The sequence below is a fragment of the Abramis brama genome (genome assembly GCF_963993115.1).
Source record: "Abramis brama genome assembly, chromosome: 15".
Taxonomy (NCBI): Eukaryota; Metazoa; Chordata; class Actinopteri; order Cypriniformes; family Leuciscidae; genus Abramis; species Abramis brama.
In genome coordinates this window covers 32,963,023-32,989,016 of record NC_139977.1, presented here as the reverse complement: position 1 = coordinate 32,989,016, position 25,994 = coordinate 32,963,023, and the positions used below count along the sequence as shown (strand labels likewise).

Here is a 25,994-nt window from a genome sequence, read left to right as displayed (position 1 = left end):
TTTTAACCCAAATTACAATCATTTAAATAAATAAACAAATGAGATAACAAATAAACACTGATGAATCATTCACAATGAAACGCATGAACACAATAAGGAACATGAATTAAGAAAGTAAATAATATGTGATATTAAATATATTAAATAAATAAATAAGTTTATTATTTAGCATTTGCTTAAATTAAACATATGAATTTGTTATATTTATATACATTTATTTAAGCCAAATTAAATAAATAAATTACAATAATTGAAATAAAGGCATGATGAATATGATCCGCGACGACCGTTCACAGTGAGACGAGGAACACGTGAGGAAAGTGGAGAATCATTTCAGTCTCTTTAGGCAAAGCTAAGTTGCGTCTTCAATGACTCGTAACTGAGCTCTTGATGAGGCCTGGACGAGCAGTAAAGCGCCGTCGCGTTTGAGAGTGAGAGATGCTTTACATTCAGTGTGTGTCGTGAGCGCGAGCGTGTGTGTGTGTGTGATTACCCTAATCAGAGCCGCTGCCAAAGCTTCTGAACCCCAGCGCACCAGCGCCTCTCCACCTGGCTGAGGTCCGTGCCAGACCGCGCACGTGTGTGTGTGTGTGTCGGCCTCCTGTTGAGACCCTCCATCTGCCCCCCCCAGACTGAGCCGCCATCCTCGACGGACTGGAACGCTTGACCAAGGGGGTTCTGGGAAAGAATAGGGCCACGGAGAGCGAGATGCATTTCTCCGCAGGCCATGAATGTCCAGAACAAAAGTTTCGGGAAGTTTGGGAATGTGGCACACTTTCCTGACACTCCTCTTGCTTTGCTATTGCTGTTTTGTTTTTTTTGTTTTTTTTTTCATTCTATATTTGAGTCTCTCAGCTTTGCTGCTCTTATTTGTGTTTCATGTGTTGTTATGCAAGTCTTTATTTTAATCTGGTTGTCTCACTCTCACACACACACACACTCACTCACGCACTCACTGGCGCAAACACACACACACTCACTGTCGCTCACTCATTCACTCACTCACGCACGTATACACACACTCACTCTCGCTCACTCACTTGCGCACACACACACACACACACACACACACACACACTCACTCTCAATCACTCGCACGCACTCACTCACTCGCCCGCACACACACACACACACACACACTCACGCTCATTCACTCACTCACTCGCACACACACACACACACTCACTCTTGCTCACTCACTCGCGCACACACACACTCACTCTCGATCACTCGCACTCACACACTCACTCGCCCGCACGCACACACACACACACACTCACTCTCGCTCATTCACTCACTCACTCACTTGCACACACTCTCACTCTCGCTCACTCATTCACTCACTCGCGCACACACACACTCACTCTCGATCACTCGCACTCACTCACTCACTCGCCCGCACACACACACACTCACTCTCGCTCATTCACTCACTTACTCACTCACTCGCACACACACACACTCACTCTCGCTCACTCATTCACTCACTCGCGCACACACACACTCACTCTCGATCACTCGCACTCACTCACTCACTCGCCCGCATGCACACACACACACACACACACACACTCACTCTCGCTCATTCACTCACTCACTCACTTGCACACACTCTCACTCTCGCTCACTCATTCACTCACTCGCGCACACACACACTCACTCTCGATCACTCGCACTCACTCACTCACTCGCCCGCACACACACACACACTCACTCTCGCTCATTCACTCACTTACTCACTCACTCGCACACACACACACTCACTCTCGCTCACTCATTCACTCACTCGCACACACACACTCACTCTCGATCACTCCCACTCACTCACTCATTCACTCGCTCGCGCACACACTCGCTCTCGATCACACTCACTCACTCACTCGCCCGCACACACACACACTCACTCTCGCTCATTCACTCACTCGCGCGCACATACACACACACACTCACTCTCGATCACTCGCAATCACTCATTCACTCACTCACTCGCGCACACACACACACTCACTCTCGCTCACTCACTTGCGCACTCACACACTCTCACTCACTCTTGACGGGACCCGTCGTGGAGGACCAGAAAAAAATTAAACATGCTAGTCTTATTATGGTGACGTCGTGAAGCATCGCAGACGCGCCGTCGGTTGTCGCCCACTATGACACTATACGAGATGAAGCGATCGAATCTTGCGTCCCGACGCCCGTTGACGTTTACGAATCCCCACAACACCCTACGTCACACGGATCAGCCTAAAATCGTGTAATCTGACCCAGGCATAAAGCACTTTTTCAGCCTAGAGGCTGTTGTACATGTGCTATACACATAAAGCGAACTTGAACTTTTGATTTGAATTGGTGTTGTTGGGTTATCAGCGTTGTGTTCACACTTGTAGTTCGGTTCTCTTGATCTGGAACAAAAAAGAAAATGATACATTTAGTCCTGGTTCACTTAGCATTCACACTGTCATTTTTAACACCCAACCTGAAGATAAAAATCTAAAAATGGTATATTTGGTGACAGACCTTAGAGCTTATTAAATGTGTAATCTGCGGTTCTGACTTCTGGACTATAATGGGCAACAAAGCTCTGATCATTTCTGTACTTTAAGAGTTGCATATTGTGAAATCTTTAGGCAAGGCCAGGCACGTTTATTTATATAGCACATTTCATACACTATGGCAATTCTAAGTGCTTTGCATAGAAAATAAGCACAAAATAAAGGCAAGGGAAATTCAAAATTATAAAAGGAATTAAAAGAGATAAATGATACAGTTATAAAGTGAATTAGAGTAAAATGTTATTTAAAATGCTTCATGGTGTTGTAGTTCAAGGATAAAAGAATAGATAATGATAAAATTATAAGATGTAGATAAGGATAAGAGAATAATGAAGATTAGGCCTCATACACTGCAGAAGTGTGAAAGGTTTGTCGAGTGAGAACAGCAGAAACATTAACTTTTGAGATATGCTTTTATTAGCCTTCTCTAATAACTCACATGACACGCACTTACAAAATGACACCCTCAGATTTGAAATGAAGCACACTTGTGGTTCATTGTGTTTCTAAATTGCTACACTAAAGCCATATCTGTTGTAAAGCTGCTTTGAAACAATTTGTATTGTGAAAAGCGCTATACAAATAAATTTGAATTGAATTGAATTGAATATCTGTATACATTTAAAATATATTTTGTTAGTTTTTGTTTTTATGTTTGAGATGTTATATCTCGATATTAATAACAGTCTGAGTAATTCTGAGTCTTGAACTGTAAACTCTCAAGTGCTGGCTTTCTATATACAGTCCAGTATATGTTTGTTGTGTGTCTATTCAGAATGACTTATGAGCTTTTGGTTACACTTTATTTTAAGGTGTCATTGTTACAGTGTAATTATATATTTAAGTACTGAGAAATAATAAGCAACTACATGTACTTACTATAGGATTAGGGTTAGTTGCATGTAATTATGCATCATTTACTGTTATTACTATGGTAAGTACATGTAACATATGTAACAAGGACACTGTAAAATAAAGCGTTACCGAGCTTTTTATTTTGGTAGTTTATGTCTCACTTGCCTAAATGGGGGTTAAAGATATTCCAGACTCTATTACGTGATTCGCTGTGTTTCACTGAAGTGGGCGGAGCTCTATTAGTGTAGTTTGCTTGTCATGATTCTCTGATTGGTGGAGATTTCTCTGCAGAATCATGGGTAATGTAGTTAATCACCAGGATTGATGCTGCTAAATATGATTATTTTCAAAAATATGTTGTAATAATGCAGACTGGTGGCTTCATCAGAAACATGTACTGTCAATTAACAACCTTGTATCTCACAGTAAGGCTGTCTTTAATGATTTATGAGTTATTGTTAAATGGAGTGGGGCAGATACCAGCCAATCAGATGCAAGATTTTTCCAGATCTTGGCATTTTTGTGGTCAGTTGGTCTCAGATGGATGATGTCAGTTCATGTGTGTTCATGTGAGTCAGATTCACCGGTGCAGGAGATCAGTTTTTGATAATGAGGATGACATCATCATGATGCAGGCGGCTGATTGGTCAGTGTCAGATCTCACAGACGCAGGTTTCCCAGACTCCTCGGCAGCTGTAGCCGCTTCCTCCAGCTGTTACAGACACACACACACACGCACACACACACACACACACACATAAAGCCACCGCAGGTCCATAATTACTGCCACCAGGGGAGGCAGAGGAGCCATTAGAGACCCTGGGAAAGAGAAAACACACACACACACACACGCACTCACACAGTTTATAATGTTCACTCTTTTACTGAACATGAGAAACACACTGTCTCTATTTAGCCTTAATTCATTTTTACAGGATTCATTGTTTCAAAGCAGCTTTACCGAAAACCATGGTGTTAATGTTTATAATATCTTATTCCTTTCATTTAGCAGATTAGAGCTGGGCGATAATATAGTCACATTTTGCAACAAAATAAACAATCAAACATGATATTTGTTATATTGAATATGTATTGCTTTACTTGAGTGTTCTGTATGTATACAGATAAAGTTGGACATGCTTATATATGCAACTTCATATTAAGAACTGGGTGATAATATAGTTACATTTTGTGACAAAAGTGAATGTGTGTGAGTGTGTGTGTGTGTACTTTTACAACTATCTTGATATCGCACACCCCTATGTACAACTATGTTTGTGAGGACTGGTTTGAGTTTTACACAGTCAGAGTGAGGACAGAGAGAGTAAAGTGAGGACATTTTGGCCAGTCCTCACTTTCTGAAAGCCTTTAAAGGGTCAAGACTTGGTTTTAGTGACCAGGTTATAATTAGGTTTAGGGCAGGTTTTATAGCCTTCGGGTTAGGCAGTTAGTTGTGATGGGCAGGTTTAGGGTAAGTGTTCGGGTTAGGCAGTTAGTTGTGATGGGCAGGTTTAGGGTAAGTGTTCTGGTTAGGCAGTTAGTTGTGATGGGCAGGTTTAGGGTAAGTGTTCTGGTTGGGCAGTTAGTTGTGATGGGCAGGTTTAGGGTAAGTGTTCTGGTTGGGCAGTTAGTTGTGATGGGCAGGTTTAGGGTAAGTGTTCTGGTTAGGCAGTTAGTTGTGATGGGCAGGTTTAGGGTAAGTGTTCTGGTTAGGCAGTTAGTTGTGATGGGCAGGTTTAGGGTAAGTGTTCTGGTTAGGCAGTTAGTTGTGATGGGCAGGTTTAGGGTAAGTGTTCTGGTTAGGCAGTTAGTTGTGATGGGCAGGTTTAGGGTAAGTGTTCTGGTTGGGCAGTTAGTTGTGATGGGCAGGTTTAGGGTAAGTGTTCTGGTTGGGCAGTTAGTTGTGATGGGCAGGTTTAGGGTAAGTGTTCTGGTTAGGCAGTTAGTTGTGATGGGCAGGTTTAGGGTAAGTGTTCTGGTTAGGCAGTTAGTTGTGATGGGCAGGTTTAGGGTAAGTGTTCTGGTTGGGCAGTTAGTTGTGATGGGCAGGTTTAGGGTAAGTGTTCTGGTTGGGCAGTTAGTTGTGATGGGCAGGTTTAGGGTAAGTGTTCTGGTTGGGCAGTTAGTTGTGATGGGCAGGTTTAGGGTAAGTGTTCTGGTTAGGCAGTTAGTTGTGATGGGCAGGTTTAGGGTAAGTGTTCTGGTTAGGCAGTTAGTTGTGATGGGCAGGTTTAGGGTAAGTGTTCTGGTTAGGCAGTTAGTTGTGATGGGCAGGTTTAGGGTAAGTGTTCGGGTTGGGCAGTTAGTTGTGATGGGCAGGTTTAGGGTAAGTGTTCTGGTTAGGCAGTTAGTTGTGATGGGCAGGTTTAGGGTAAGTGTTCTGGTTAGGCAGTTAGTTGTGATGGGCAGGTTTAGGGTAAGTGTTCTGGTTAGGCAGTTAGTTGTGATGGGCAGGTTTAGGGTAAGTGTTCTGGTTAGGCAGTTAGTTGTGATGGGCAGGTTTAGGGTAAGTGTTCTGGTTAGGCAGTTAGTTGTGATGGGCAGGTTTAGGGTAAGTGTTCTGGTTAGGCAGTTAGTTGTGATGGGCAGGTTTAGGGTAAGTGTTCTGGTTGGGCAGTTAGTTGTGATGGGCAGGTTTAGGGTAAGTGTTCTGGTTGGGCAGTTAGTTGTGATGGGCAGGTTTAGGGTAAGTGTTCGGGTTGGGCAGTTAGTTGTGATGGGCAGGTTTAGGGTAAGTGTTCGGGTTTGGCAGTTAGTTGTGATGGGCAGGTTTAGGGTAAGTGTTCTGGTTAGGCAGTTAGTTGTGATGGGCAGGTTTAGGGTAAGTGTTCTGGTTGGGCAGTTAGTTGTGATGGGCAGGTTTAGGGTAAGTGTTCTGGTTAGGCAGTTAGTTGTGATGGGCAGGTTTAGGGTAAGTGTTCTGGTTAGGCAGTTAGTTGTGATGGGCAGGTTTAGGGTAAGTGTTCTGGTTAGGCAGTTAGTTGTGATGGGCAGGTTTAGGGTAAGTGTTCGGGTTGGGCAGTTAGTTGTGATGGGCAGGTTTAGGGTAAGTGTTCTGGTTAGGCAGTTAGTTGTGATGGGCAGGTTTAGGGTAAGTGTTCTGGTTAGGCAGTTAGTTGTGATGGGCAGGTTTAGGGTAAGTGTTCTGGTTAGGCAGTTAGTTGTGATGGGCAGGTTTAGGGTAAGTGTTCTGGTTAGGCAGTTAGTTGTGATGGGCAGGTTTAGGGTAAGTGTTCTGGTTAGGCAGTTAGTTGTGATGGGCAGGTTTAGGGTAAGTGTTCTGGTTAGGCAGTTAGTTGTGATGGGCAGGTTTAGGGTAAGTGTTCTGGTTGGGCAGTTAGTTGTGATGGGCAGGTTTAGGGTAAGTGTTCTGGTTGGGCAGTTAGTTGTGATGGGCAGGTTTAGGGTAAGTGTTCGGGTTGGGCAGTTAGTTGTGATGGGCAGGTTTAGGGTAAGTGTTCGGGTTTGGCAGTTAGTTGTGATGGGCAGGTTTAGGGTAAGTGTTCTGGTTAGGCAGTTAGTTGTGATGGGCAGGTTTAGGGTAAGTGTTCTGGTTAGGCAGTTAGTTGTGATGGGCAGGTTTAGGGTAAGTGTTCGGGTTGGGCAGTTAGTTGTGATGGGCAGGTTTAGGGTAAGTGTTCTGGTTAGGCAGTTAGTTGTGATGGGCAGGTTTAGGGTAAGTGTTCTGGTTAGGCAGTTAGTTGTGATGGGCAGGTGTAGGGTAAGTGTTCGGGTTAGGCAGTTAGTTGTGATGGGCAGGTTTAGGGTAAGTGTTCTGGTTAGGCAGTTAGTTGTGATGGGCAGTTGTAGGGTAAGTGTTCGGGTTTGGCAGTTAGTTGTGATGGGCAGGTTTAGGGTAAGTGTTCTGGTTAGGCAGTTAGTTGTGATGGGCAGGTGTATGGTAAGTGTTCTGGTTAGGCAGTTAGTTGTGATGGGCAGGTTTAGGGTAAGTGTTCTGGTTAGGCAGTTAGTTGTGATGGGCAGGTTTAGGGTAAGTGTTCTGGTTTGGCAGTTAGTTGTGATGGGCAGGTTTAGGGTAAGTGTTCTGGTTAGGCAGTTAGTTGTGATAGGCAGGTTTAGGGTAAGTGTTCTGGTTAGGCAGTTAGTTGTGATGGGCAGGTTTAGGGTAAGTGTTCTGGTTAGGCAGTTAGTTGTGATGGGCAGGTTTAGGGTAAGTGTTCTGGTTAGGCAGTTAGTTGTGATGGGCAGGTTTAGGGTAAGTGTTCTGGTTAGGCAGTTAGTTGTGATGGGCAGGTTTAGGGTAAGTGTTCTGGTTAGGCAGTTAGTTGTGATGGGCAGGTTTAGGGTAAGTGTTCTGGTTTGGCAGTTAGTTGTGATGGGCAGGTTTAGGGTAAGTGTTCTGGTTAGGCAGTTAGTTGTGATGGGCAGGTTTAGGGTAAGTGTTCTGGTTAGGCAGTTAGTTGTGATGGGCAGGTTTAGGGTAAGTGTTCTGGTTAGGCAGTTAGTTGTGATGGGCAGGTTTAGGGTAAGTGTTCTGGTTAGGCAGTTAGTTGTGATGGGCAGGTTTAGGGTAAGTGTTCTGGTTAGGCAGTTAGTTGTGATGGGCAGGTTTAGGGTAAGTGTTCGGGTTGGGCAGTTAGTTGTGATGGGCAGGTTTAGGGTAAGTGTTCTGGTTAGGCAGTTAGTTGTGATGGGCAGGTTTAGGGTAAGTGTTCTGGTTAGGCAGTTAGTTGTGATGGGCAGGTGTAGGGTAAGTGTTCGGGTTAGGCAGTTAGTTGTGATGGGCAGGTTTAGGGTAAGTGTTCTGGTTAGGCAGTTAGTTGTGATGGGCAGTTGTAGGGTAAGTGTTCGGGTTTGGCAGTTAGTTGTGATGGGCAGGTTTAGGGTAAGTGTTCTGGTTAGGCAGTTAGTTGTGATGGGCAGGTGTATGGTAAGTGTTCTGGTTAGGCAGTTAGTTGTGATGGGCAGGTTTAGGGTAAGTGTTCTGGTTAGGCAGTTAGTTGTGATGGGCAGGTTTAGGGTAAGTGTTCTGGTTTGGCAGTTAGTTGTGATGGGCAGGTTTAGGGTAAGTGTTCTGGTTAGGCAGTTAGTTGTGATAGGCAGGTTTAGGGTAAGTGTTCTGGTTAGGCAGTTAGTTGTGATGGGCAGGTTTAGGGTAAGTGTTCGGGTTGGGCAGTTAGTTGTGATGGGCAGGTTTAGGGTAAGTGTTCGGGTTGGGCAATTAGTTGTGATGGGCAGGTTTAGGGTAAGTGTTCGGGTTAGGCAGTTAGTTGTGATAGGCAGGTTTGGTTAAGGAGCTAGAGGTATCATTGTGTATTGTCACAATACATTGTGAATTTCCTCACAAAGATACAGTAGATGCACAAGATAGTGAGTGAGTGAGTGAGTGAGAGATGTACAAGAATGTGAGTGAGTGAGTGAGAGAGTGAGTGAGTGAGTGAGTGAGAGATGTACAAGAATGTGAGAGAGAGTGAGTGAGTGAGAGAGAGAGAGAGAGAGAGAGATGTGTACAAGAATGTGAGAGAGTGAGTGAGAGATGTACACGAATGTGAGTGAGAGAGAGAGAGAGAGAGTGAGTGAGTGAGTGAGTGAGTGAGAGATGTACAAGAATGTGAGTGAGAGAGTGAGTGTGTGAGTGAGTGAGTGAGTGAGAGAGAGAGAGATATGTACAAGAATGTGAGAGAGTGAGTGAGAGATGTACAAGAATGTGAGTGAGAGAGAGAGAGAGTGAGTGTGTGAGTGAGTGAGTGAGAGAGAGAGAGATATGTACAAGAATGTGAGAGAGTGAGTGAGAGATGTACAAGAATGTGAGAGAGTGAGTGAGTGAGAGAGAGAGAGATATGTACAAGAATGTGAGAGAGTGAGTGAGAGAGTGAGATGTACAAGAATGTGAGAGAGAGAGAGTGAGATGTACAAGAATGTGAGAGAGAGTGAGTGAGTGAGTGAGAGAGAGAGAGATATGTACAAGAATGTGAGAGAGTGAGTGAGAGAGTGAGATGTACAAGAATGTGAGAGAGAGAGAGTGAGATGTACAAGAATGTGAGAGAGAGTGAGTGAGTGAGTGAGAAAGAGAGAGATGTACAAGAATGTGAGAGAGTGAGTGAGAGAGTGAGAGATGTACAAGAATGTGAGAGAGAGTGAGTGAGTGAGTGAGAAAGAGAGAGATGTACATGAATGTAATTGAGTGAGTGAGAGAGTGACAGACGCATCTTCATCATCATCATCATCATCATCAGTGAGACGCCTGTCTGTCTCTCAATGTCTCTCTGACATCTTTCACCTCTTCCTCTATCTATCGATCTATCTATCTATCTATCTATCTATCTATCTATCTATCTATCTATCTATCTATCTAATATCCACAAAACTCCACAAATCTGATTTCACATATATCTACATTCACGATGTTCAGACCGTCACAGGTGTGAAAGCATCAAACTCAGACATTTCACCTGCCAATAAGTGTTGAATTATTCAATCAGTCAATTAATAAATCAATCTTGCTTCCTTCAGAATAGTTGAGGAAAGCAAGAGTCGTGTGTGTCAGTCAGTTCATCAGCGCTTCTGAAAATGATTTTTTATTAATTCATGCCGTAACGATCAGGATACGTTTCTGAACTGGACTATATATTTTATTTTCCAGTGAGATCACTAAAAATAAATTGAAAAGGACATTTTTTTTATTAGCTTAAGTCCATCAAACAAGCTATGATTTCCTTTTATAACTCGTCTAATCAAAGCATTTTTATTTGGTTTAATGTACAGCGTCCAGATCACATCTCAATACGGTGTTTGACCTCTGTGTGCTTAAACACAAGATCCCGTTCCTCGAGAACAAACAGAACAAAAAACAGGTGACACTCAAATGGAGAAGTAAATGTTGTTCTGCGAGATGATCTGTGTTTCTCCTTCTGTCAGGAGTGTTTAACGCTGGTTAAACTGGATGCTCTTTCTGAAGAAGAGGAACAGCTCTCGACCTGTGCGCTCGACTCGAGGCGAACAGCGGCTTTCCCCTCATAAACACATGCAAATGTTGAGTTATCGCAGTTCCCGGCTAAGCCCTGTCGAACGTTCCCATTTGGCACGGATCCCTTTCTGTGTGTGTTTCTCATACGGTACAGATGTGGATGTTAAGACCATCTAAGCGCTCTTTTGCACAAAGTAAGATGGCGAGCTTTAGTGAGACGTTCCTTTGTTCATTGTTCGGATAAAATGTGTTGTGATCTGTGATGTATTTTATTGTCGGGATTCACACGTAATCCCTACCGCCGCTTTGGTTTTTGTGTTTTATTCCGCATATAAATACAATGGAGAACATTGTTTCGCTTTTTAGACTTGACAAAACGCGCCGAAAGCCTCGTACGCCGCACGCGTCCTTATTGTGTGTCAGATGTTGTGGAATCACGCAACAAATCCTTCGCCAAACAAAGAGGAACTAGAAAAACGCAGCTTTGTCTTTGTCTTGGTTTGTATGTTAAAACAAAAGACTCAAGAAGAAGGAGACAAAAGCGAGCGGGCGAGGGAAGAAGCGGCGCTGCTGATGTTGATTATGAGATTTACTGAAGCACTGACAGCAATACTGGAGAATCTCGAGCTCGTCCCTCTCCTGTGCACACACTACTTCTGGTACATACTGAAAACGCTGTCAGCAAGTGTGTGTGTGAGAGAGTGAGCGTGTGTATACATGGATAATCATATCTGCATTAAATGTATATAAATATATATAAAAAACATACATTAATATATTTATTTTAATATAAATAATTGTGTATATATTTATTAAATTATATATAAATGAATAATATTTGCAATACATTTATATAAATGTATTTATATTAATATAAAAAATAATGAATACAATTCAATTAAAATAAAAAATATAAAAATATATATAATGTGTATGTATGTATGTATGTATGTATATATATATATATATATATATATATATATATATATATATATAATATTTAAATTAAATGTATATAAATAATGTACATAAATATATTTATATTAATACAAATAATGTATGTATTCTAATTGTATATATAAATAATGAATAATTGTATGTATAAATAATTGTGTGTGTGTATATATATATATATATATATATATATATATATATATATTATCATTATCATTAAATTTGCATATATATGTAATTTAATATATTCTATTTTATATATTAATGCAAATAATTGCATATATGCGAAATTTAATATATAATGTGCATTCAATTTAGATAAATAATATATATATGAAATGTTTATATATATATATATATATATATATATATATATATATATATATATATATATATATGTTAGTAAATATGTTACATAATTTTTTTTAATTTCACAATTATTTGTTATTTACTTCATAAATGTAAGTTTGTTTAGAAAAATATATATAAGCAACTAATTATTAATATACATAAATGTATAGATAGATAAGTGTTACATTTTTATATTAATATTGTGTTAATTACTTAAATTACAATTAATTTATACATGCAATACATGCAATTCATTATTTATATTAATATAAATAAATGTATAGATTTGCTGGTCTGTGTTGGTTTATTCATCACAGCTAGACGAACTAACATCCACAGATGTCCTCGGTCCTGAAGCAGCGCTGCTGATGTTGAATCTGAGATTTACACACACTAACACCAGAGCCAGCTAAAGAACTGTGCCGCTTCTCCTCAACCAGACGCTGTATAACCAAAGCCAGGACTGTAACGGCGGCCGGGGTTCATTTTAACGTGCCAAAATGCCAAACGTATTCAAAGCGACGCAACCCCTGAACGCCACCAAACTCAGGTGTGTGTGTGTGTGTGTGTGTGCCAAGCGGCTCCCGGGATGTTTTGGGGTTTGGTGATTATATTGATCAGCGTACGGGACGTCTATCGCGGGTCTCAGTCTAGAATGCAATCAAGCGTTCTGAAAAGAACTTCGGCTCGGCACAATTTTAATGCCATTCTTCGGGGGGGGGAATGCAGGATGCCAAAATCTCGGCGCTAGCAGGGTCGCGCTGACGGCGACTCGCGTAAAATTAATTTCTGATGTGGCATAAAGAGCTTTGCGATTGTTTTTGTGGTGTTGTGCATGTGTTGTTTGTGCCGCCAGCTCCCCGTGGATCGAGCCGTCTCCTTCTGTACCTCTCACACTGGCCCGGTGCCCATGATGTCATGGAAACTGTGTGTGTAGCGAGTGATTCATGTCCACACACACACACACACACCCCTTCCCCCTCACGGACCCCCTTTAAATCATCATCTCGAATGGACGTGAAGACACATTTAATCATGTGAGGTTCGAGCAGGTTTAAACATTCCCACTCCCACTCCCAGCACTTTCGCTATCTGATAATAACCGGTGTGTTTGAGACCGAACGAGTGTGTGTAAGTTTTGGCTTTGACACATGAAAAGCTCTTTGAGCGCTTCTTTAAAGATGAACTTGGCATGAGAACACAGTGGCACGTCCAACCCCCGAACCTCGACCTTGACCAATCAGGGCTCTCTTTCTCTCTCTCTCTCTCTCTCTCTCTCTCTCTCTCGCTCGCTCGCTCTCTCGGTCGCCCGTGTGCCAGATTCACTTTCATAATTCTATCAGAGACGCCGCAGCTCTCCGACTCGACATCCGAAACGCTCTACCTTTTCCTCGTCAAACCCTCGCCGAAACTATTTTAAGCCGATGAGCCGCTAAATGTGTTTTGGAAATCCTCGGCTCTTCAACCCACTGGAATCAGACATAAACAACACTCAGAAAATAACCCGGCCTATCGTACGCGTCGTCCTCTTCTGACTGACCTATATATGTACTGTACATGCAAGGGAATAAAACTAAATAATTATAAAAACAACAGAACCTGATGCTAATTATATATTGTACTTTATTTATCATTTGACCCAGAGACAGAAAGACACATGACTGGACACAGGAACATTTCCTTTATAGTTAAAACTGGTTCGGTAAATGTGCGGATTACATATTTTGAACCATTTCGAAATTAGATGTTTTACTAAGCTATATATACTATATACCATAACTTTATATATATATATATATATATATATATATATATATATATATATATGTATGTATATGTATATATATATGTATTTGATTATTTCTATTTTCTAATTTTATTTTATATATATTTTTTAAATTAATTCTATTTTATACATTTTTACGTTATTTATACACACACACATACATATATATATACAAAATTATTATTATTGTACTTTATATTATTGTGTAATTCATTTATATATATATATATATATATATATATAAGCTTATTTGATTAATTCTATTTTCTAGTTTTACTCTATAATATTTTTATATAATATGGTATATTATCTATGTGTATGAATATATGTGTGTGTGTGTGTGTGTATATATATATATATATATATATAGAGGGAGAGAGATTAATTCTATTTTCTAATTCTAAATCTAATTCTATTAGATATGTACACACTTTTTATATATACTGTATATTTATTTATTATTATTATTGTGTGTGTGTGTGTGTGTGTTTATATACTTCACTTATTTGATTAATTCCATTTTTTTATTTAATTTTATATATTTTTATATAATATTGTATATTACCTATGTGTATGAGTGTGTGTGTGTATGTGTGTATATATATATATATATATATATATATATATATACATTGTATATAGAGAATAAATCTATTTTCTAATTCTAAATCTGTATATATACAAACACACATTTATATTATTTACAAAAACTCTTTGTTTTGTGTGAAATAGAAATATCCTCTTGTCCATGCCGATCTCGTTGTGTTTTATTTGTTCATTATCTCCACTGTAAGGTGTTGTTTAAGACACAGATATTGATTTAATATCTGACATCTCTCATAGGTGTATAACTGAGACTCCAGGAATATTTAGATTAGCTGTCAGACATTATTAGTTAGTGGAAACCCAGCCGAGACCGTCAGCGCTTAGGAAAGCAACACGAATCTGTCTTTCTCTCCGCAGTAAATGTGTGTGTTTCTGCACCTGCTCTCAGCGGCACACACACACTGTACGCGGCTTTATGACGATTATAAGAGAAGATCTCACTTCATGTGCATCTCAAACTACTTCTAGGTTTAATTAGTTATTTTCTCCTCTTTTAGGATGTTTTGCTATTAGTAATTGTATTACATAATATCAGAATCATTTATGTATACACACACACACACACACACACACACACACACATAAAATCATCTACAGAAGCAAAGCTTATATACAGAATTATTTTATTAATTCATTTAATTTATATGATGTTGTTTTGCACTTTGAGACTAATTATTTGTCCTTGATTTTGGCCTAAACAAAAGCATTAATATGCATGCGTATGATTTCCGCACGTCAAATGTGTGTGTTGTGTTGTCAGCGCTGTCAGTCAGGATCTTGCAGTGTTTCTGAGTGCAGTAAAGTCACCCGTGGCTCGGGTGTATGTGTGTATGTGCTGTGATGAAGGGCGAGAGAAACGTGAGCATCAAACAGGATTAATCCCGAGGAAGAGCCCTGCCATGCTGGAGAAAATCCATATTTGTTTCCCGCGTCGGGACGGGGAGAGCAAAACATTGTGTAGCTTAATTTCCTCCTAGAAATTGCCTGTCAAGAGACATCATTTCCAAATTATTGTTCATTATGAGCGACCCTCAGCATCCGCCGTCTCTTCCTGCGGTTTTCCCAACTACAGATCCGGATCCAGTCTCTTTTCCCCAGGACAACCTCAATGAGGTTTAACAGTTTCAGTTTCTTCAGCTCGTGTGTGTGTGTGTGTGTGTGATGTGATATCGTCTCTGTACAGTAACCACTCGTTTCCCTTCAGATGTGGACACGAAAGTTACAAATAAATGCATTTCTTTTGAACTTTTTTGTTCATTGAAGAATTCCACAAAAATATAAAACTGTTTTCAACATTGATAATAATCAGAAATGAGCATCAAATCATCATATCAGAATGATTTCTAAGAGTAATGATGCTGAAAATTCAGCTTTGATCACAGGAATAAATTACACTTTACTATATATTCACATAGAAAACAGCTGATTTACATTATAATAATATTTCAAAATTTTACTGTGTTTTTGGTCATATAAACTTCTTTCAAAAATCGTATCAACTCCAAACGTTTGAACGGCAGTATAGATCTTGACCTTTGACCTTTCGAGTCATTTTAGTTTTTATTTATGACTACATAAATTTAAAACATGAAGTTTATTTGCGTCTGTACAAATGTGTATTTCTAGTAAAATATAAAATATAATAAAACGAAAAGAAAAAAAAATATTATTTTAAATCGTAACAGCATATTTTTTCCTTCAACACACCATATTTATAATTTATACATATTTCAATGTTTCAATCAGAGTGTTTTTTTAGTTTGTCAGAATTATAAATTGACTAAACTGATAATCACACATCAGATGAACAACAATATTTCCCCACAAAAGCAGTTTTTCAGACTGTAAGCTGACAGAATGTGTTTTTATTGAAGCTCTGAGGTTGTAGCGTGTGTGTGTGTGTGTGTGTGTGTGTGTGTGTGTGTGTGTGTGTGAAGTGACGGAGCATCTGTGTGACGTTCCCGTCCTGTCGATCGCATGTCGCTTTTTTGATGAACTGTTTCAGAAGGTTAAGCACATTTTTTATCCTGTCTCTCCCTCTCTCTCTTTGTCTCTCTTTCTCTCAACCCTGCCCCCCTAAACACCCTGGCAAGGATGAATCTGGCATGTGTGTGTGTGTGTGTGTGTGTTGGAGAGACTGCTGATAACGGCCTGTTTCTGTGTTAATTCTACCTGCTTGATCTCGCTCTGGTCTCGATCGCTCCGCTTTGTGTCGTAATAATCACTTCTGAATGCAAATCAATGTTGTTGTTTTCTGCTGAATATGTGCCAGTGGTCGTGTGTTTTCTGGCTCGGACGTGATAGATTGAACGTAATCTTCATTTTGTCAACGCGATTTATTAGCGCAATGAAACCCAAAGCAGCAAAATAGCTTGTTTGCGCTTCTCAGCAGTTTTTCCCGAGGAAAACGTATGACGTCTGTGTTTCGCTCATGGCGGCGATGATTCGCAGCTGGTCCAGCGCAATATAATCCATAATCTGCGGTGTCGATGAGTCAGAGCGGGTTTGCCTTTGACTAGCTGATGATTATGAGCCAGTTATTATCCATAACAAAAGCAGTTATTCACGGGGCGCGTGTAATGAGGGGCTGTCATGCGTGTGCTGAAAACACCCTCATAGCCTGTCAAAACCACAGAGAAACTTCAGCGTGACTCAGAGTCAGAGATCAGAGCAAAGACGTATTATTAGCCTTATAATATCAGCGCAGAAACACAGACGTGAACTAATGAGGGAGCGTGAGAAACGTCCATGATCTTTAAAACCAGAGGGCTTGGAAAGTATAGCAAAAGTTTTAATTATCAATGTGTAAGGACGGACGTACAGGAATTCATTCAATTTGATTCGTATGTATTGATTTATTGGTGCAAATAAGGTCAAGGTTTGTCAGACTAACTTGCAGTTTTGCTGATTTTGATTGACATGTTGCTGTCATAGTTCAGACTAGTGGAAAGAAAACATCCAAAATGCACTTTTAAGTGTTTGTTTGTCACACATTATCTTTGCGTCTGTAGATTTCACGTCAGTCCGTATCTTTAAAGGCAGAAATCTCCGCTTTACATACGCCAATCTTTACAGTTTTAGAACATTTCATTCCTAATAACATGATGAAAATGTCTGTTCTGACAGTATTTTCTGATTCATTTCCCCCCTCTGTAAACTCCTTTAACTCTAGTATGTCAAAATCAAACAAGAATTTTCAATCTGGTGTGTGTTCAGACTTCTGTTGTGGAAATGTATGCAAATTAGTATGTATTTGATTAGATAATGCCTAATTTGCATATTTAAACAACATTATAACATTTTTCATTCAAAACAGTTGCCTTAAAGGGAACCTATTATGAAAAATTCACTTTTATATTGTTTTTGAACATATTTGTGTGTCCGCAGTGTGTGTACACAACCACACTATTGTGGTAAAACTCCATCCGTTCCGTTTGTTATTTTCCCCATAAACCTGAAACGGTGTCTCAGAATGAGCCGTTCAGGAATGTTTTCCACTGTGACATCACATATGCTTAGGCTCCGCCCATGACTGCTGACAGACTCCGCCCTATTCGCTAATTCGCTATCCTATTCGCTATTCGCTAAGCTCCGCCCCCTGAGTGAGCTGTACACACTCCGCCATGTTTATCTCCTCGCCAGAGCATTCAAGTAATAAATGTATTCTTATTAAAGCTGCTAAAGTTATTCAGTCATTTTCTTTTGTTTTTGATTCATATTAACAGCATATACAGCACTAGCTACTGCTGCTCTCACTTTAATACACAGATCTAATATACACATGCGATTTCTTTCCCTGCTGCTGACATAACCGACTGTGTGTATGTGAACTTTGTGTGTTTTTGACATAACCTTGTGTGTATTTGTCAGTTTAAGCACAATAAGACGTGAAAGAGAACTGAGTTTAATACTCACGGGACGCTCCGTCTGACTTCCAGCTTTCTGTGCGCATGATTCGGGTGTGTGTGCTCAGAAAACCATAAGTCAGAAGTTTAGACTGATATGACTATAAAACATGCAGATAATAAACTCTCATGGAGATGAAGAACTGCAATGACCCGTGAGCGTGGCGCGATAGAGGTGATAATCAAAACCAAAGAGATGTTTTAGTTTTTGGCAGATTATCAGAGGCACGAGCTGTACAGGCTCCGCCCTCTCCTGGATAGGGGGCGGGGACTCCACAGCTCATTTGCATTTAAAGAGACATGCACGAAAACAGCATGTTTTCCCTTCCACTCAAAAATGGGCATTTACAACATGGAATAAATGATCTGTGATATGTTGAGCTGAAACTTCACACACACATTCTGGGGACACTCAGACTTATATTACATGTAGACCCTATTCACCTGTAGCGTCTTGCCTTTAAATAAAAGAATCTGACATACATTTTGTTTTAAGATTGTATGGATTTGTTTTATATGGACATATGGTATTTATTTTTTTGTCGGGATGAAGCTGAAGTTGTGCTAGTCTTCCCTATTGTGATTTACATCTGAGTGAAACGCTTCTGGAAGAATAAATGTGGACCGATAAATCATTTAAACACTGTGATATTCCATAAAAAAGAAAAGAAAAAAGAATTGAATTTTGATTTGAAAAAGGTTTTAAATCTGGAACAAGCTGAAGAATAAACTAAAGTAACAGCAAACACAGAAAGAGCGTGAGCATCTGTGCTCAATGTGTGTGTGCGTGTGTGTGTGTGTTTCCGGAGTGATGTTCCGTCTGTGGCATTCCTGTCTTATTCCAGCTCTCTTCCGGATTTCATTCCCACTTCCAGATTTACGGTCCTGTGGATTAGCAGGATTTAGAAAGATGTTTTTCTGAATCCAGCAAAAGCACAGCACTCAGAGGAAACACAACCACTGTTCTGGGAAACTGTTGAACGTCCCGAACAACAAGAGATTTATTTCTCCGAGCGTGATGATTTCGTCCACGTTTGTGTGTGTGAAATCGTTCTTCATGTGTTCTGCATCATGATGATTCAGACGAATGCTGAAGGGTTTGTTGTGTGTTTGGACGCAGGTCATGCATGTGGTTGCGGTTGACCTCTTGTTTGACCTTTGAGGACTCAACATGTTCTGGGACGCCACCTGGATAATGTTCAGATTAGAACAGAGGACAATGATTCCTGTGTGTGTGAGTGTGAGAGAGAGAGAATGAGTGTGTGAGAGAGAGAGAGAGAGAGAGAGAGAGTGAGAGAGAGAGAGAGAGAGAGAGTGTGTGTGAGAGAGAGAGAGTGAGAGAGAGAGAGAGAGAGAGAGAGAGAGAGTGTGTGTGAGAGAGAGAGAGAGAGATAAAGTGAGTTTATAGATGGGCTGTTGACACATAAAAAGTCTAGAAAAAAACAGCTGAGATTTTCATATTCATTTATGATGATTTTAGAGTTATTATGACTGGAGGATGTTTTTGTTTGGTAGATTTATTTTGAGAGAAAGTAGAACTTTAGGTGTTTGAAAGTTAGCAGTAAATAGCTTTATTGTCTTTATTCAAATGGGCTTTTGACATAAAACTGTTATTATTATAATGATGGTAATATGTACTTTGTTTTACTCTACATGGTTAATTTACTGAGAGCTCATATAAATGTCAGTGTTGTTTTTGTTGATTTTCATCTGAATTGATGATGATTTTCGAGTTATTGACTGTAGGATGATTTTTGTTTTACTATATAGTTACTGTGTTGCATTTATGTAATGAATGGCAGTTGTTGCCATTGGCTGTTGGTTTGAAGAGCGTGACGGACGGCTCAGGTTAGTCTGTACATCAGGAGAACATCAGCTTCTGTGATTCAGCTCATTTCATCATGACTGGAGGAGGTCACATGACTTTAACAATATGTAGTGTGTGTGTGTTTAAGTGAGTGTAAGTGAGTGTGTGTGTTAGTGTGTGAGAGGTGAGTGTGTGTGTGTGTGTGTGTGTGTGTTTGTGTGAGTGTGTATGTGTGTGTGTGTGTGTGTGTAAGTGAGTGGTGAGTGTGTGTGTGCGCGCTCAGTTGTTGTGTTTTTGGTCTGTAACAATAGTCTGTATCTTGTAACACGATGCAAAATAACCTTTAAATGACCAAAATCACCAGGATGTTTACGCTTTATTTTGTGTGTGTGTGTTTGGCTGCGCTCCTGCCCGTCCCAGTGCATCTAAAGGCAGGACTCACTCAAGCGTGTTTCTATATATAATCACCAGCCTGTAGACGAGTGTGTGTGAGACTCAGAGCCTGTAGACGAGTGTGTGTGAGACTCTGAGAGCCTGTAGACGAGTGTGTGTGAGACTCTGAGAAGCTGTAGACGAGTGTGTGTGAGACTCTGAGAAGCTGTAGACGAGTGTGTGTGAGACTCAGAGCCTGTAGACGAGTGTGTGTGAGACACTGAGAGCCTGTAGACGAGTGTGTGTGAGACTCAGAGCCTGTAGACGAGTGTGTGTGAGACTCTGAGAAGCTGTAGACGAGTGTGTGTGAGACTCTGAGAGCCTGTAGACGAGTGTGTGTGAGACTCTGAGAGCCTGTAGACGAGTGTGTGTGAGACTCTGAGAAGCTGTAGACGAGTGTGTGTGAGACTCTGAGAAGCTGTAGACGAGTGTGTGTGAGACTCAGAGCCTGTAGACGAGTGTGTGTGAGACTCAGAGCCTGTAGACGAGTGTGTGTGAGACACTGAGAGCCTGTAGACGAGTGTGTGTGAGACTCAGAGCCTGTAGACGAGTGTGTGTGAGACTCAGAGCCTGTAGACGAGTGTGTGTGAGACTCAGAGCCTGTAGACGAGTGTGTGTGAGACTCTGAGAGCCTGTAGACGAGTGTGTGTGAGACACTGAGAGCCTGTAGACGAGTGTGTGTGAGACTCAGAGCCTGTAGACGAGTGTGTGTGAGACTCTGAGAGCCTGTAGACGAGTGTGTGTGAGACTCAGAGCCTGTAGACGAGTGTGTGTGAGACTCAGAGCCTGTAGACGAGTGTGTGTGAGACTCAGAGCCTGTAGATGAGTGTGTGTGAGACTCTGAGAAGCTGTAGACGAGTGTGTGTGAGACTCAGAGCCTGTAGACGAGTGTGTGTGAGACTCAGAGCCTGTAGACGAGTGTGTGTGAGACACTGAGAGCCTGTAGACGAGTGTGTGTGAGACTCAGAGCCTGTAGACGAGTGTGTGTGAGACTCAGAGCCTGTAGACGAGTGTGTGTGAGACTCAGAGCCTGTAGACGAGTGTGTGTGAGACTCTGAGAGCCTGTAGACGAGTGTGTGTGAGACACCGAGAGCCTGTAGACGAGTGTGTGTGAGACTCTGAGAGCCTGTAGACGAGTGTGTGTGAGACTCAGAGCCTGTAGACGAGTGTGTGTGAGACTCAGAGCCTGTAGACGAGTGTGTGTGAGACTCAGAGCCTGTAGACGAGTGTGTGTGAGACTCAGAGCCTGTAGATGAGTGTGTGTGAGACTCAGAGCCTGTAGAAGAGTGTGTGTGAGACTCTGAGAGCCTGTAGACGAGTGTGTGTGAGACTCAGAGCCTGTAGACGAGTGTGTGTGAGACTCAGAGCCTGTAGACGAGTGTGTGTGAGACTCTGAGAGCCTGTAGATGAGTGTGTGTGAGACTCAGAGCCTGTAGACGAGTGTGTGTGAGACTCAGAGCCTGTAGACGAGTGTGTGTGAGACTCAGAGCCTGTAGACGAGTGTGTGTGAGACTCAGAGCCTGTAGATGAGTGTGTGTGAGACTCAGAGCCTGTAGAAGAGTGTGTGTGAGACTCTGAGAGCCTGTAGACGAGTGTGTGTGAGACTCAGAGCCTGTAGACGAGTGTGTGTGAGACTCAGAGCCTGTAGACGAGTGTGTGTAAGACTCTGAGAGCCTGTAGATGAGTGTGTGTGAGACTCAGAGCCTGTAGACGAGTGTGTGTGAGACTCAGAGCCTGTAGGCGAGTGTGTGTGAGACTCTGAGAGCCTGTAGACGAGTGTGTGTGAGACTCTGAGAGCCTGTAGACGAGTGTGTGTGAGACTCAGAGCCTGTAGACGAGTGTGTGTAAGACTCTGAGAGCCTGTAGATGAGTGTGTGTGAGACTCAGAGCCTGTAGACGAGTGTGTGTGAGACTCAGAGCCTGTAGGCGAGTGTGTGTGAGACTCTGAGAGCCTGTAGACGAGTGTGTGTGAGACTCTGAGAGCCTGTAGACGAGTGTGTGTGAGACTCTGAGAGCCTGTAGACGAGTGTGTGTGAGACTCTGAGAAGCTGTAGACGAGTGTGTGTGAGACTCAGAGCCTGTAGACGAGTGTGTGTGAGACTCAGAGCCTGTAGACGAGTGTGTGTGAGACACTGAGAGCCTGTAGACGAGTGTGTGTGAGACTCAGAGCCTGTAGACGAGTGTGTGTGAGACTCAGAGCCTGTAGACGAGTGTGTGTGAGACTCAGAGCCTGTAGACGAGTGTGTGTGAGACTCAGAGCCTGTAGACGAGTGTGTGTGAGACTCTGAGAGCCTGTAGACGAGTGTGTGTGAGACACTGAGAGCCTGTAGACGAGTGTGTGTGAGACTCAGAGCCTGTAGACGAGTGTGTGTGAGACTCAGAGCCTGTAGACGAGTGTGTGTGAGACTCTGAGAGCCTGTAGACGAGTGTGTGTGAGACTCAGAGCCTGTAGACGAGTGTGTGTGAGACACTGAGAGCCTGTAGACGAGTGTGTGTGAGACTCAGAGCCTGTAGACGAGTGTGTGTGAGACTCAGAGCCTGTAGACGAGTGTGTGTGAGACTCAGAGCCTGTAGAAGAGTGTGTGTGAGACTCTGAGAGCCTGTAGACGAGTGTGTGTGAGACTCAGAGCCTGTAGACGAGTGTGTGTGAGACTCTGAGAGCCTGTAGACGAGTGTGTGTGAGACTCTGAGAGCCTGTAGACGAGTGTGTGTGAGACTCAGAGCCTGTAGATGAGTGTGTGTGAGACTCTGAGAAGCTGTAGACGAGTGTGTGTGAGACTCAGAGCCTGTAGGCGAGTGTGTGTGAGACTCTGAGAGCCTGTAGACGAGTGTGTGTGAGACTCTGAGAGCCTGTAGACGAGTGTGTGTGAGACTCTGAGAGCCTGTAGACGAGTGTGTGTGAGACTCTGAGAGCCTGTAGACGAGTGTGTGTGAGACTCAGAGCCTGTAGACGAGTGTGTGTGAGACTCAGAGCCTGTAGACGAGTGTGTGTGAGACTCTGAGAAGCTGTAGACGAGTGTGTGTGAGACTCAGAGCCTGTAGACGAGTGTGTGTGAGTGTCTCTTTCTTCTGCTAATGCCAGATCTCTCATGCCCGCTTGAATCGAAAGGAGCCCGAGCCGCTAGTTGTCTCGTTCCCTCATGCTTCTTTGTTCTCGCGACATCAGTAAAACAAAAACACAAGTCAAACATCTTCATTCTTTCATTTAACACAAACAGATTCCGTCCGTTTGTTGGTCAAAGCGTCCGACTCGACGCTCGCGATGATAAACCGAGCTTGTGATGTTGGAAGGTCTTTGAGTGTTTGCGAGGCTCACGCCAGCTGGCCGTGTGGGAACTCACTGGTTTCGGCCCATTGTCGCTCGTCCTTTCAGGTTTAAAGGACGTTATTACCAGATCAACAGTGTTTAAATGTTTAGATTGAGTGGAGGAGTAATGAAGGATGAGCTAATGATCTGTCTTTGGTCTCTTTAAACAGGTAAAACGGAGCGAGCGGCGTACTCTTACGCACGAGACTCCGGCGTTCACGGCTGTCAGGTAAGAGTTACTGTAATTGCTCATTAACTCAAGATGTCTCAGATGTAGGAGATATAATAACGCTGGGTATCATCTCATACACACTGAAACAAATAACTTGTAGGATTTACTTGAACACATTTTAAGTCAATTTTACTGCGACTGCTCTGTACAACTTCAAGTAAAATCTGCTTACTATTGAACTTAACATTCATTTGACATTTAATTGAAGTAATTAAGTGAATGTTACTTAATTATATTTAATTCCACTTAGTAACATCTATTTAACTGAGTTAAGTAAATTTAACCAAATTAACTTTTTACTCAAACAATATAACATTGAATTAAACCACACTTTTAAAGTGTATGCTTTACTAAGAAACTAAGTAAATAATACACTGTATCTAACATGCCACCTGATCACTGAGACCTCAATACTTTGGTACACAATGACGGTAACATTCGATATATCGTTTTTGTGTCATTTTGAGTAGAAATGAACTCCAGATGTCACAAAATGGCAAGTTAGTGAACCTAACAACAAAAGCAATGATAAAACAGTATAAATACAGCTGGAAAACAGGCCAAAATCAACCTTATTAATTAATCATGCCCCAGTGCATGATGGGAACACCAGTATTAGAAAAGTTGAGTAGGTTTTACTTCATTTTATATCGTTGATATTTACGCTTTCATTTCTACAAGCTTGAATTGAGTACTATAGGATTTACTTTTTTTGTTTTTAATTCTTGTCTGAACTAACGTTTTCACGTAGAAATGACATTTGTTTATCCGTAGCATTTACTTCACCACAGAATCACTTTTGTCATCAGATCGGCTGATGAGAAATGCATGAATATTTCGACTGCAGAGTTTGTATCTAAACACATTTTTTTTGAGACACGTTTGAGATCTCCAGGAGTCTTTCTCAGGAAAAACAGCTGAAATACTGGAAAACCTTGACATTTCGGGAACACTTTAATTTAGGGTCCAGATCTCACTAAGTTGCTTATTATCATGCATATTACTAGGATATTGTCTGTTTATTAGTGCTTATATTAATGCATTATGACAGGGTTCGTACAAGGTGCTTAAAATTAATTAGACTTTTTGAAATGTAAGTCCTGGGAAACACTTGAAAACTCATATATTTATGAAAAGGTACTTGAAAAGCGTATGTGAAATTAGTGTTTAATTTGATTGATAAAACAATCGTTTCACACTAAATCAACGCTGTGGTCCGTCTAATATAGATATAGAGGCATTTCTCATGGCTATGAGTGTGATATTGCTCATATATATCCAAGTACACTCACCTAAAGGATTATTAGGAACACCTGTTCAGTTTCTCATTAATGCAATTATCTAATCAACCAATCACATGGCAGTTGCTTCAATGCATTTAGGGGTGTGGTCCTGGTCAAGACAATCTCCTGAACTCCAAACTGAATGTCAGAATGGGAAAGAAAGGTGATTTAAGCAATTTTGAGCGTGGCATGGTTGTTGGTGCCAGACGGGCCGGTCTGAGTATTTCACAATCTGCTCAGTTACTGGGATTTTCATGCACAACCATTTCTAGGGTTTACAAAGAATGGTGTGAAAAGGGAAAAACATCCAGTATGCGGCAGTCCTGTGGGCGAAAATGCCTTGTTGATGCTAGAGGTCAGAGGAGAATGGGCCGACTGATTCAGGCTGATAGAAGAGCAACTTTGACTGAAATAACCACTCGTTACAACCGAGGTATGCAGCAAAGCATTTTTGAAGCCACAACACGCACAACCTTGAGGCGGATGGGCTACAACAGCAGAAGACCCCACCGGGTACCACTCATCTCCACTACAAACAGGAAAAAGAGGCTACAATTTGCACGAGCTCACCAAAATTGGACAGTTGAAGACTGGGAAAATGTTGCCTGGTCTGATGAGTCTCGATTTCTGTTGAGACATTCAGATGGTAGAGTCAGAATTTGGCGTAAACAGAATGAGAACATGGATCCATCATGCCTTGTTACCACTGTGCAGGCTGGTGGTGGTGGTGTAATGGTGTGGGGGATGTTTTCTTGGCACACTTTAGGCCCCTTAGTGCCAATTGGGCATCGTTTAAATGCCACGGCCTACCTGAGCATTGTTTCTGACCATGTCCATCCCTTTATGACCACCATGTACCCATCCTCTGATGGCTACTTCCAGCAGGATAATGCACCATGTCACAAAGCTCGAATCATTTCAAATTGGTTACTTGAACATGACAATGAGTTCACTGTACTAAAATGGCCCCCACAGTCACCAGATCTCAACCCA

The 25,994-nt window shown here is 41.6% G+C and overlaps 1 protein-coding gene across 1 annotated transcript in view; it reads left to right on the top strand.

Moving 5' to 3' along the window:
• tcf4 (transcription factor 4) overlaps window positions 1–25,994 on the top strand; it is a gene marked incomplete at its 5' end in the record, with an annotated part of 172,686 nt that overhangs the window by 64,272 nt on the left and 82,420 nt on the right. The window contains 1 exon segment of the mRNA XM_084138193.1: window positions 23,657–23,715. Coding sequence (XP_083994319.1) covers window positions 23,657–23,715 — 59 coding nt within the window.